This window comes from Notothenia rossii (assembly GCF_949606895.1).
Source record: "Notothenia rossii genome assembly, chromosome: 10".
In the NCBI taxonomy this organism is placed as follows: domain Eukaryota; kingdom Metazoa; phylum Chordata; class Actinopteri; order Perciformes; family Nototheniidae; genus Notothenia; species Notothenia rossii.
In genome coordinates this window covers 47,056,612-47,069,107 of record NC_136908.1, presented here as the reverse complement: position 1 = coordinate 47,069,107, position 12,496 = coordinate 47,056,612, and the positions used below count along the sequence as shown (strand labels likewise).

Sequence of the window (12,496 nt, the reverse complement as noted above, 5' to 3'; positions counted from 1 at the left end):
TCCTGTGTGGTGAGAACCAATAAGAAGCTGATTTCTGAATGCCTGCTGCTACCTCCACCACTACATATGTTTCTTTGGTAGGGGGTGTTATGGGTCAGGCTGGGAGCCACATGAGGGGGATCATGCAGGGACTGTTGAAGGGACTTTCCATCGAAGCGGCGCAGCAGGAGCAGGGGATTCCTGCGTGGGTGTTGAAGTGACGGCAGCACGCATTCAGGGCTTTTTTGCTGGCAATGTGACACACGAAGAAGCACGACACAGGCTAGATTCTCAGGGTGTCATTTGATGATGTTTGGGAAAATAAATCTTAGTTTTCAGTGCAACATGCTGCAGCTCCACCGCCACGTTTCTAGAGGCATTCTTCAATAATCAGTATTTAAAGCAGAAAATGTGGTTCATGGATACAGATGAGTCTTTAGCTGACAAGCCTCCAGAGGCTTCCTCCATTAGTCACGATGCTGCTCTGTACGATGCACTCCCACATGCCGAGAGGCTTCGTAGATCTGTAAGATGTAGTTACGCAGTCTGCAGTGACAGGCTGTCCTCGATGAACCACGCCCTCTGCCAACACAACTAGTGTAGACGAGGCCACACTGTAAAAAATATGTAACACTTATATTTTAGCTTTAAAGTCATTTGTCCTTATTCTTAATATATTTTCTCAGTGTTAAAATATAGCTAGTATTGCTTGAAATAATATCAGTCACTGTTTTTCTTACAACCCCCAAAACTTAGTTTAGTATCCTAAAAGGTGCTCGTTGAAGTTGTATTTGAAACATCAAAATGCATTGTGTGTAACCTTAAGGTCTAACAAATGTTTGTTTGTTTTTTCTTTCACATTTAGTGTTTGCAAAGCTAAATGATAACTTAAGGCAGCTTAAAGGGGCCCTATTTTCTCATGTTCAGGTTCATATTAGCATTGTGTGTCTCTACTGGGACATGTCTCCATGCTTTAAAGTTCAAAGCTCTTTATCTTGCTCATACTGCCTGTGCTGCATCACCTCTTTTCACCCTCTGTCTGAAACCAGAGCACAGTCTGCTCTGATTGGTTAGCTGGCCGGCTTGACCAATGGATATGGACCTGGACCACATTAAACCATGGAACCAATGAAAGAACACAAATCAAAAAAAATTGTAATAGTAAGAACCTGTATTTCAACTATATTTCCACAAAGAAAGAAGTGAAGTATGTTGGTTCATATTATTTAATTTGTTAAATTTAAGACTAAAAACCAGACCTAAACTGAGCATGAACTTTGAACATGTCACATTTCAAGTGACTAACAACAACATAATCCAGCATAGCATGAAAGTGATGTTCTCCATTGAAGCTAAAGAGGAGCAACTCATTCCATTTCAGAGCTCCGTTGCTGAGTGGAGGCAGGAGTGGGAGGACGTGTTTAGCACAGTGTGTCAGAGACTGCATTCTCCAGCTGTGCAGACTTACAGTCATATTAATCCCACGATGAAGTTGCTCATTAAAGTTTGACCCAACACCCTTTGATCCTCTCACTTCTGCAAACTTGGTTTTGACATGTAATTTACATCACTAGGTAGTTCCCATGTGTGTGTTGCGTCTACACTTAAAGTTGTATTTAAAACACATTGAAAACCATATTTAAAACTATTAATTGATTGTCAAAATAGTCAGATACACGTATTAAATAATGCAATTATTCTTGCTGAATTTACAATAACTGCAAATATATGGGAGGCGTGTGGTGCAGTGGGTTGTGCGTTGGTGTTCTGAACAGGTTCAAACCCCACTGCAGTCAGCATGTCATTGTGTCCCTGGGCAAGACCCAAATTGCTCCTGTGGGGATTGTCCACAGTATTGAGTATGTAAGTCGCTTCGGATAAAAGCGTCTAACAAGTGACATGTAATGTAATGTAATATAAGAAAGTGTTGCCTGAATGAGAACTGTCCATGGTTCTGAGTGGGAGCTTTTACTTGTTCTGAATGAGAACTGTCCGTCGTTCTGAGTGGGAATTGTCACTTGTCCTCAACAAGCAATCTTATGTCATAAAACGAGAATTTAATGAGGAGTAAACATACTGAAAAAGGATCAGGCTACAAGAAAACAAGTGTTTTGTTGTCTCTGTTGTCGTGATGCCTTTTGTTCACCGACAGGAGGTCACGTTTAACAACTTTTTGCAATGTACCACTACATCACTGCATCACAACCAATGGGATACTGGAGAGCAGACCAACATGTGAACGGGGATGACGTTGTTGCTGGCGTAGGGCTGCAGTTTGGTGGCTCCTACTAAATGAATGCAGAGGGAATGGACGAGCATGACACGCTGCCGGTCGGACAGTGCGCACTGCTGACCTCCGCTCAGTATCACTTCATCGGGATTTCTTATCACACTTCACTTCAGAGGATTTCTGCCACTTTGGGTTTTCTTCGCAGGGATAGTGTTGGGTGACCTCTCTAACTGCATTCTTAGGAGACGAGTGGTAAGTTGTACACACATTATTACCTGTTTGTGACCCAATTAAATTACATTATCTGTTTTCAAACATATGTTTGATGAAAACACAAGCTGAACTTGATCTGAACTATCGCTCGAATGTTAAAACTAAATAAGACCGGCATTATTTTCATTCCGTTTGCTGTTACTTACTTTAAGATGAATACACTTAATGCGTGAAATAAAAAATATTCTTATGATGAAGTGTTAGGGGGGAAAGTAAACATGTTTTCTTCCCTCTCCCTATTCTCCTTTGGGGGTCCCAGAGGACTCAGCATGCTGTCCTCCCTGAAGACCCTGCTGCTGCTCTCGGTCCTGTGCACGCCGACCTCCAGCCTTTGCCTCCGCCTTTACCACACCCGCTCCAACCTCCTGTGCGACGACCAGATGGATGTGGGGGTCCAGAGTGACGAGGAGGAGCTCCCTGTCGACGGCTGGGGGTCCCTTCTGCAGTCCGCAGAGTACCTCTCCTCCTCCACCTCCACTTCTGCCGAGTCCAGCCGGGAAAAAAGGACTTCAAGTCCCACGAACTACCGCTTCGTTAGCCGGACGAAGCTCAGAGAGCAGCTTCTCCGAAACAGCATCAAAGGCGACCGAAGGAGCAGGCTGACCCTGTCTCTGGACGTCCCGACCAACATCATGAACGTCCTCTTTGACGTCGCCAAGGCCAAACACATGCGCGCAAAGGCGGCCGAGAACGCGCGCATGCTGGCTCACATTGGCAGGAAAAAGTGATCATGTTGGACAACTTCAGATGTACATTATCTGCCATGACCAGTGTTGAACTCAAATGTGATGCATTATTCACTTTCAAAGTGTACGCTTTTGATTTCTTTATCTCTGGAAGATTGTTATATTTCCACTCACAGTGCAGGTAAAAGAAGCATATCTAAGAAAACTGAGTAACTGTAAAGTTTTTTATTTCTGTTACTCCAATGAAAACAAATGGGGAAACCTCCATCGGGACGTATGACCAATAGTTGGATGTAAAATCTTTACATTGTGACAATAATTGGCATATAAATATCTTAAAACTGTCAAATGTACAAAGTGTTACTCATAAATTGACTCTTAAATGGAGACAGAGTGTTTTATAAAAAAGATTCAAGGTGAGAATAATCCATGTGTTTCTTATGCTCTAAAATAATTGTTGTAGCAATAAGCAATAAGGAAGTAATTTGACTTGTATCAAGATAATTGTGTTTTAAGAGAACATGGATGTGTTTTAAATTTGAATGAAACACTTGAAATGGTCTCACCTTTCAGATCTGAAAAGAAGACTTGAAACAGATATGAGTATGAGCTGCAGCAAAGCAAGACTGCATACAATTTAAAAAAAAAAATTAGTTTCTCTGTCTGTAAAATGTATGTTTAATATGGTCAGTTGCCCGGGACTCATCACATTTTAAAACATGAACTAAACAAAAAAGAACAAAGCTGTTTTCAGTATCAATTATTACATCCTTAGCGAAATATGGTGTGTTTTGTAACTCTGTTGCATAATCATAACATTAGATTTTATAGTATGATGTTTTTCTCTCTTTGTTGTTTGATTTATTTAAGAAGTTTGCTGTTCTGAAGTTCAGATGGGAGCCTATGATGAATCCAGGTTTGTGTAACATCATCAGGAAAAACACTGAAATACTGTACAAACCAACTGCAAGATCATGACATACAGTAAAATGCAAATGCATGAGAATGTAGTTTTCATCAGATGTCTGTTATTTTTATACGCAAAATAAAGGATTATTTTTCCTCAAATAAAGCAGATGAGATTTACTACATTTAATTTTTTGTACAGACAGCATTTTAAACAATTGGGTAGGCTACATAGAATATTCCTTGAAATCATTATTCCTTTACAATTGATAAGGCTATTAGACACTGACTGATACATCAGAAGCCTATCATGTACGTTTCTACAGCATAGTATGGCCATTATATAATAATACAAAGACAAAAACACAATATCTTTATCATTTGAAGTCTCAAATACAATGATCAGTATCAGTCAGGCTATAGCATAAATTCCTTATTACGCTGTCAGTGGATGAGAATTGTTCTTTTTCCACTGAACTGAATACTTCAACAGCTATTTGGCTTTTATAGATGGGGTGATGGTCTCCTTTCTGGCAAGAGTCTCAAAACAAGGATGCAATGGCGACATCTTGTGGCCATTTAAATGATTTCGACTACTCTTTTGAGAAATTATTATTTCTCCGTTGCTCCCATGTTGGGCCACTCTCAGTTCTCTTTGGTCCTCCTATACTTTCCCATGCCCAAACCTTACTCAAAGTCAAGGATGAATTAGCAAGCAGGCATATCGTTCTATTTTCACTGTGCAATATAATTCACATTTATCTAGCAAAACTCAAGCAAAATATATCAGACATTTTATATGTTATGTAGCAGTAAGGAGGCTCTTCCATGATCTATGGAGCATTTTTCTCAGTTGGAAAAAAGAATATGTTTAAATATTTGTGTCACCAAATCTAATAAAAGAGTTACTTACTAAACATGTGTGACTTGGTTTAAATCCAGTATGAACTATAGGTTCATTCACTCTCCTGTATAATGTAGTTTGTCAGCAGCGCCCTCTGCTGGTCAGGACGTAGAATGGTTCATGCTTGTCTTCGTTGACGTGGACGCTTCACCCGGAAGTGAGTTTTCATTTTGGCTACGTGGAAGTAGCTTCTCTTCTGACCGAGAGCATCTCGTCCGTCTGCTCCATTCCGACAACATGATTAAAAAGTTTGATAAGAAGGACGAGGAGTCAGGTAAGAGCACACAGTTATTAATGTAAATAGTGAAAACGTTTGTAAAACGGAAATTGTGTGTGGACTGACAAGAGGTTTGACGCGTTGGAAGCTAACAGAGCTAGCCTGGAACAGCTAGCCGGCTAGCTAAAGTTAACAGGAGGTATTAAGATGTCGTTTAACCGTGGCTTGCATGTTATTTTATATGTATGTAACAGGTATCGAAGGTACCTTTTAAACCGATTATCAGTTGCATTCAAATATGTTCGCGCTATTTTAACACCAGATAGCGAAATATAGCGTTAGCATTGAAGTGTAGACAGTGTCAGCTGGATGTTATGATGTGTTGTTTAGACGTTTAATCTCTGAACATGAGTTCACAATGTAGATGAGTGAATCATGCTGCAGGGATTCTTTAATCCAAGGGAGATATGTCTTCATGTATTGCTTTGATTAGTATTATATTTTGGATTGAATATATGTATCTTAAACTGGCGTCCTCTCGGCGTGCAATACTGCAATGCTTTAACTACAACCTCTCCAACTGTTCTGTTCTGACATTTAGGGAGTGGGTCCAACCCTTTCCAACATCTGGAGAAGAGTGCCGTGTTGCAGGAGGTAATCTCCCCTCATAATATTTGTTAAAAATGTACAATTCTACCTCTATTGTTTATTGCTTGTGTCCGAATGTGTGTAGAATTACCCAACATTATTTATTGAATTATATGCGTTTTCTTTGTATTTTGATTCAGTGTTTTTATATGTTACTTGTGTGCAAAAATAATAAACAAACCAGTAATCAAATAAAATGTGTTCTGCTGTTTATATAAGACAAAAAGCATCAGCCAAAGAAACAATATCCTTGCCATTGAAATGAATGAAGGTGTCCTCTGTGTTCTCAGGCACGAATCTTCAATGAGACTCCTATCAACCCGAGGAGATGCCTCCACATTCTCACCAAGATCATATACCTGCTCAACCAGGTAAAAAGTAGTTCCTTTTAAAAGGAACACTTACTTTTTTGACATGTATTGAGTTTTGTTTGTCCCCCCAGCTTAACATCAAAAGTCTCTCTTTGTCTTTTCTATGTTTTATTAAGGGGGAGCACTTTGGGACCACAGAGGCCACCGAGGCCTTCTTTGCGATGACCAGGCTCTTCCAGTCCAATGACGTAAGATCTCATTCATTCAATTATTAGTTTGGATACTAAGAGACTTACTTATTCTTTTCCATTTGAGCATCAGTTTGTAGTGTTTAAGTTCAATAAGTTCATACTTTCTTTCTCTCTTAGCAAACCCTGAGGAGGATGTGCTACCTGACCATCAAAGAGATGGCCAACATCTCTGAGGATGTCATCATTGTCACTAGCAGGTTTGTACCATGACGTTAAATGACCTGTGTGAAAATACTGATATATTGAGCTCTTATCCTTCAGTACTTAATCTGGTTGACAGACAAGGCATCTCAAACTATATCACGTATGAGAACAACTCTGTTATAAATATGTTTTCTCCTTGTGTGATATCTTACAGCCTGACCAAAGACATGACAGGGAAGGAGGATGTGTACAGAGGACCTGCTATCAGAGCCCTCTGCAGGATCACTGATGTGAGTGCTGCTTCAGCTTGTTTTCCCTCTCCTGTTGCCCCATCTCTTGCTTCACATTGTCATATCATGCTATACAGAAGAGCTCCTGTATATATTATATATACATATTTAGAATATCATTTAGATGTGAAGCATTGTTTTATTAAAACGTTCCTTGTCTTCCCCACAGACCACCATGCTGCAGGCCATTGAGAGATACATGAAGCAGGCTATTGTCGACAAGGTGCCCAGTGTGTCCAGCTCAGCCCTGGTCTCCTCACTGGTAAGACAAGGCACTGTTTTACATTTCTCTTACACATTCAAAGATTCTCCTGATGTGTTATGGTTCCATAACATTGAGATTCACTTGTCATATTATTATTATTATTATTATTGGGGTAATGTAGTCCTTTCTCTCTGTGTGTGCAGCACATGGTGAAGATGAGCTACGATGTGGTGAAGCGCTGGGTGAATGAGGCTCAGGAAGCTGCTTCCAGTGACAACGTCATGGTCCAGGTGTGTAGGAGACATTCATGCTAGTTTGAACACTTATCTGTTTGTAGAGGGAAGAGTAATATGTGAGTGTGTTCGGTTGGAGCAGATTATATATCACTTGTTACAGTTACATTTCAAAGTGTTGCTTGTATGTGTGTCTCTTGTCCCAGTACCATGCCCTGGGCCTGTTGTACCACCTGAGGAAGAACGACCGCCTGGCCGTCACCAAGATGCTCAATAAGTTCACCAAGTCCGGCCTCAAGTCTCCCTTTGCCCACTGCATGCTCATCAGGATCGCCAGCAAGCTGCTGGACGAGACGGAGGGGGGGTGAGAAAAGATATCAAATTCATTCATTTAAATGATCATGAGATTACAAAATATACAATATAATTATATATTTCCTAGAGGCGTCAAAAATAAAGTACATTCTAATATTTAACAAATGTTTGATCTCTTAAAATCTGCAACACAACTAAACGTATGATTTCTAAGTCATTTCTTAATGAAGAATATGGTGTTAAAAAAGTAAAAATAATTCCCTGGGATATAAATAAGGCGGTCCCCAGTATATTCTCCATCCTATCATGGGCCCTTGGATGAGAAAAAAGAACCTTTTGCTCTCGTAGACAAACACAAACATCTCAGTAGTCGCATAGGACAACATGATGCAAACTGCAGGGTTAATGAGTACTGAATTCTGCCTTTTTATTTCCAGGCACGACAGCCCGTTGTTTGACTTCATCGAGAGCTGCCTGAGGAACAAGAATGAGATGGTGGTGTACGAGGCGGCCTCTGCCATCGTCCACATGCCCAACTGTACGGCCCGGGAGCTAGCCCCCGCTGTGTCAGGTCAGGAGTTTACCCACATCTCAGTCCTCTCTGTTCTATCTGTATAGGGCTGTCAGAACAGAATGGTGTGTTCATGAGTCTCACTGTGGATGTCTTCCCACAGTGCTGCAGCTCTTCTGCAGCTCTCCTAAAGCAGCCCTGAGGTACGCTGCAGTCCGGACCCTCAACAAGGTACAGCTTCACTCAACATCCTCCTTTACATGGCTTCTTTTATTCATGATGTGTAAGCATAGATATTTCAATTCAGATATAGTTTGTCATATTGCTGAGTTATTCAGGAGTTGCATTATGTAAAAGGCAGTGTTAGAGTGGTCCCTTTTGATGTCACAGCCAGATACATAAAGCATGCCTGAAAGTGCTTTTTTATGATCCATCTGTTTTGACACACACTGACATGTTCCCTGTGTCCACTAGGTGGCCATGAAGCATCCATCAGCTGTGACTGCGTGCAACCTGGACCTGGAGAACCTGATCACCGACTCCAACCGCAGCATCGCCACGCTGGCCATCACCACTCTGCTGAAGACGGGCAGTGAGAGCAGCGTGGACCGACTCATGAAGCAGATCTCCTCGTTCGTCTCGGAGATCTCTGACGAGTTCAAGGTCAGACACTCACGTTTTAGCTTAGGTCGATCCTGTGTTTCTCTACAAACAGACAATGAGTCTTGCCATCAAATACTCTACAAATTAGAGCCAGGCATTCGATTCCTATATGAGATGCTCTTCTTCACCTGCCTTTTTTGAATCCTGTTATTGCTGTTGTATTTGTCCCTAACCTGGCCCTGATGCTTGTTGTTCCAGGTGGTCGTTGTGCAGGCCATCAGCGCTCTGTGCCAGAAGTATCCCAGGAAGCACAGCGTCATGATGAACTTCCTGTCCAACATGCTCAGAGATGATGTGAGTGGATCATTTGCAGACTGCTGACCTTCACACTTGCTATAGAGCAAGTATACATAAGTGTTGATCAGTAGTCCATTTGTCCACAGATTGTGTATCGCGTTGCATATTACTTGATGAAGTCCTACAGTGTGTGTTTCAGTTGTGTTTAAGCCTGACCCTTCTCTCTCTGCAGGGGGGTTTTGATTACAAGCGGGCCATCGTGGACTGCATCATCAGCATCATCGAGGAGAACCCGGAGAGCAAGGAGACGGGCCTGGCCCACCTGTGTGAGTTCATCGAGGACTGCGAACACACGGTGCTCGCCACAAAGATCCTGCACCTCCTGGGCAAGGAGGGCCCCCGCACCCCCCAGCCCTCCAAGTACATCCGCTTCATCTTCAACAGGGTGGTGCTGGAGAGCGAGGCTGTCCGTGCAGGTGAGGGGGAGACTGTGGGGGGGTCAATGGAAAACATTTTAAGGAATGTCCATTTTTTACAATGGCAGTGGCTGACCTCTAACATCCATGTGTCTGTCAGTGCTACTTGCATAACATCTATGGAATACTGATTACTTTATTTCTATGGTCTTTTATAACCAGTTTAAACATTTGCTTCTTCCTTCAGCTGCTGTCAGCGCTCTGGCTAAATTTGGAGCTCAGAATGATGATCTGCTGCCGAGCGTCCTGGTTCTCATGCAGAGGTACTTATTTGAATTTGAGGAAAATACAAAGCAAAAATATTTTAAAGTATTGGTAATAGACTTCTTAAATCTAATGAATCCCGTCCTCTACATCTGTGTTTGAATGGAATTGTGATGTCTGACTGTAACACGTTTGTTCTCCCAGGTGCATGATGGACAGTGATGATGAGGTGCGCGACAGAGCTACTTTCTACAACAACGTGCTGCAGCAAAAGCAGAAGGCTCTGAACGCTGCATACATCTTTAATGGTACACACACACACACACACACACACACACACACACACACACACACACACACACACACACACACACACACACACACACACACACACACACACACACACACACACACACACACACACACACACACACACACACACACACACACACACACACACACACACACACACACACACACACACACACACACACACACACACAATGTCTTGATAGTGTTGATGAGAGTTCATACTAGCTGCCTGTCAGAATATCCCCATACATTAGAGAGGTTTTTGCTGACTTTGTCCCCCTCTCCCTCAGGTCTGTCGGTCTCTATCCCCGGCCTGGAGAAGTCTCTCCACCAGTACACTCTGGACCCCTCAGAGAAGCCCTTCGACATAAAGAGTGTCCCTCTGGCCACCACTCCTCTCACAGAACACAAAACAGGTACAGGGTTTTTTAATCCTCAAATGAGAAGCCATCACTGAATCAGATAGTTAAGTTATGTTTTTTCTTCTTCCTAGAAATGGCCCCTATTTCCAGCAGCAAAATGCCAGATAAGTTGACCCCATCACGCCAGGACATTTATCAAGGTAAGATCAATAACTGTCTGTCCATCATCACATTCTAAATTAGACATTGATACTCACCTTTATACATAAACCACAGTATTGTTTTAAACTGTCTCTGTTTTGTTTTACAGAACAACTGGCGGCCATCCCAGAGTTCCAGGGTCTCGGCCCGCTCTTCAAGTCCTCGGAGCAGGTGCAGCTGACGGAGGCTGAGACAGAATACGTGGTGCGCTGCGTCAAACACACCTTCGCCAGGCACATGGTGTTCCAGTTCGACTGCACAAACACGCTGAACGACCAGCTCCTGCAAAAGGTACCCGCTTTGTTTCATGAACATTTTGTTCAACTAACTTGAATGTTTCTGGAGATCTGGCTAGATACATTGTGCTGTTCTTAAATGACTCGTTTGAGTGATCTTACATAAAAGAGAGGAGTCCACGCAGTATTGTGATTGTGTTGTGTTGGTCTCTGTGTCAGGTCATGGTGCAGATGGAGCCGTCGGAGTCCTACGAGGTGATTCACTACACCCCCGCCGCTAACCTGGCCTACAGTCAGCCGGGGTCCTGCTACACCCTGGTGCGGCTGCCCGAGGACGACCCCACCGCCGGTAGGAACACGGAGAGGTTTTTGGGCTCTTTGAGCAGTCGCAGATTGATAAAGAATATTAAAGGTGTTTCCCTCTTCCTCAGTGTCTTGTACCTTCAGTTGTACTATGAAGTACCTGGTCAGAGACTGCGACCCCAACACAGGAGAGCCCGACGATGACGGTTATGATGATGAATACGTGGTATGCAATCACAAAACTAAACCAACAAGGAGAACGAGCTTCATTTGGTGTTTATTTGTCAATGTGAATCCTATTCATCTTGTTTCCCTGCTCCTCTGCAGCTGGAGGATCTGGAGGTGACGGTGGCAGATCACATTCAGAAGGTTTTGAAATCCAACTTTGGAGCAGCGTGGGAGGAAGTGGGAGATGAATTTGAGAAAGAAGAGACTTTCGCCCTGGCGTCTGTACGGACTCTGGACGGTGAGTCAGAATCTGCACTTAGTACAACAAATCAATCGTTGAATATTTGACATTGTCATATTTGAGTTGAGATTCCATTTGTAGACTAGAGTCCAGTGTGTCAACCATAACAATATGCACCCTTGCTTGTTAGTCAGTGTCATTGAAGATGTTTGCAGGAGATGAGTGTGTTGAGTGACTCATCTTTTGGTTTCCGTGTGCAGAGGCGGTGGGTAACATCATCAGCTTCCTGGGAATGCAGCCATGCGAACGCTCCGACAAAGTTCCCGAAAATAAGAACTCGCATGTCCTCTTCCTCGCTGGTGGGTGCTAGATGTGGAGTTGATTTCTTACATTTGTAATTTAGCCTTTATGTTTCTCATAACCAAACACCATTACTAAAGAGGCAGACTGAATTAAGATTCAGTTCAAATCACTCAATAAGGATAATATACCGTCATAATTATTTCATCACTTTCTCACCTAACACTATTGAACACAAATACGTTTAGTTTTTTGAAACTATCCTGGGTTCTGACGGGTGTGATTTGATTGGCCGCTGACAGCTCTCCCCTCTTTTCTCAGGTGTGTTTCGGGGGGGTCACGACGTGCTGGTCCGCGCCCGCCTGGCCCTGGCTGACGGGGTCACCATGCAGGTGACGGTGCGCAGCAGTGACGAGACGGTCGTCGACATCATCCTGGCGTCCGTGGGCTAAGCCCCGCCCCCCTCTCTGCACCACAAACTGTCATCACTTTCCACAGCTCTAATGATTAAATATATTATGTTATTATGCTGACACGATGCGACCTGGAAGATAACATACATTGTATTACTTCTAAAATGTTCTTCAGTTTCTTTTACTGTATGCTGGTCCCCATGTTTTGTTTGCGATAAGAACATTCTTCGGTCAAATCTTCAATAAATTCTGTCTGTCAAAGTATATCGAGTTCCAT

General features: G+C 42.7%; 2 protein-coding genes across 2 annotated transcripts; both read left to right on the top strand.

Moving 5' to 3' along the window:
* Positions 1-49: 49 nt before the first annotated feature.
* Positions 50-4,918, top strand: ucn3l (urocortin 3, like). Its single transcript, XM_079653771.1, has 2 exons — positions 50-2,461; positions 2,742-4,918. The coding sequence occupies exon 2, from the start codon at positions 2,752-2,754 to the stop codon at positions 3,208-3,210; it is 459 nt and encodes a 152-aa protein (XP_079509897.1). The 5' UTR covers positions 50-2,461; positions 2,742-2,751; the 3' UTR covers positions 3,211-4,918.
* Positions 4,919-5,109: 191 nt separating this feature from the next.
* Positions 5,110-12,483, top strand: copg2 (COPI coat complex subunit gamma 2). The gene is made up of 24 exons (XM_079656356.1): positions 5,110-5,252; positions 5,797-5,849; positions 6,134-6,214; positions 6,331-6,402; positions 6,523-6,602; positions 6,764-6,839; positions 7,009-7,101; positions 7,248-7,334; positions 7,484-7,641; positions 8,030-8,163; positions 8,267-8,334; positions 8,578-8,766; positions 8,965-9,060; positions 9,236-9,479; positions 9,667-9,742; positions 9,888-9,991; positions 10,286-10,411; positions 10,489-10,557; positions 10,668-10,849; positions 11,014-11,143; positions 11,226-11,323; positions 11,425-11,563; positions 11,767-11,865; positions 12,128-12,483. Exons 1-24 carry the CDS (start codon positions 5,216-5,218, stop codon positions 12,256-12,258), a joined length of 2,622 nt encoding a protein of 873 aa, XP_079512482.1. The 5' UTR covers positions 5,110-5,215; the 3' UTR covers positions 12,259-12,483.
* The last annotated feature ends 13 nt before the right edge of the window (positions 12,484-12,496 follow it).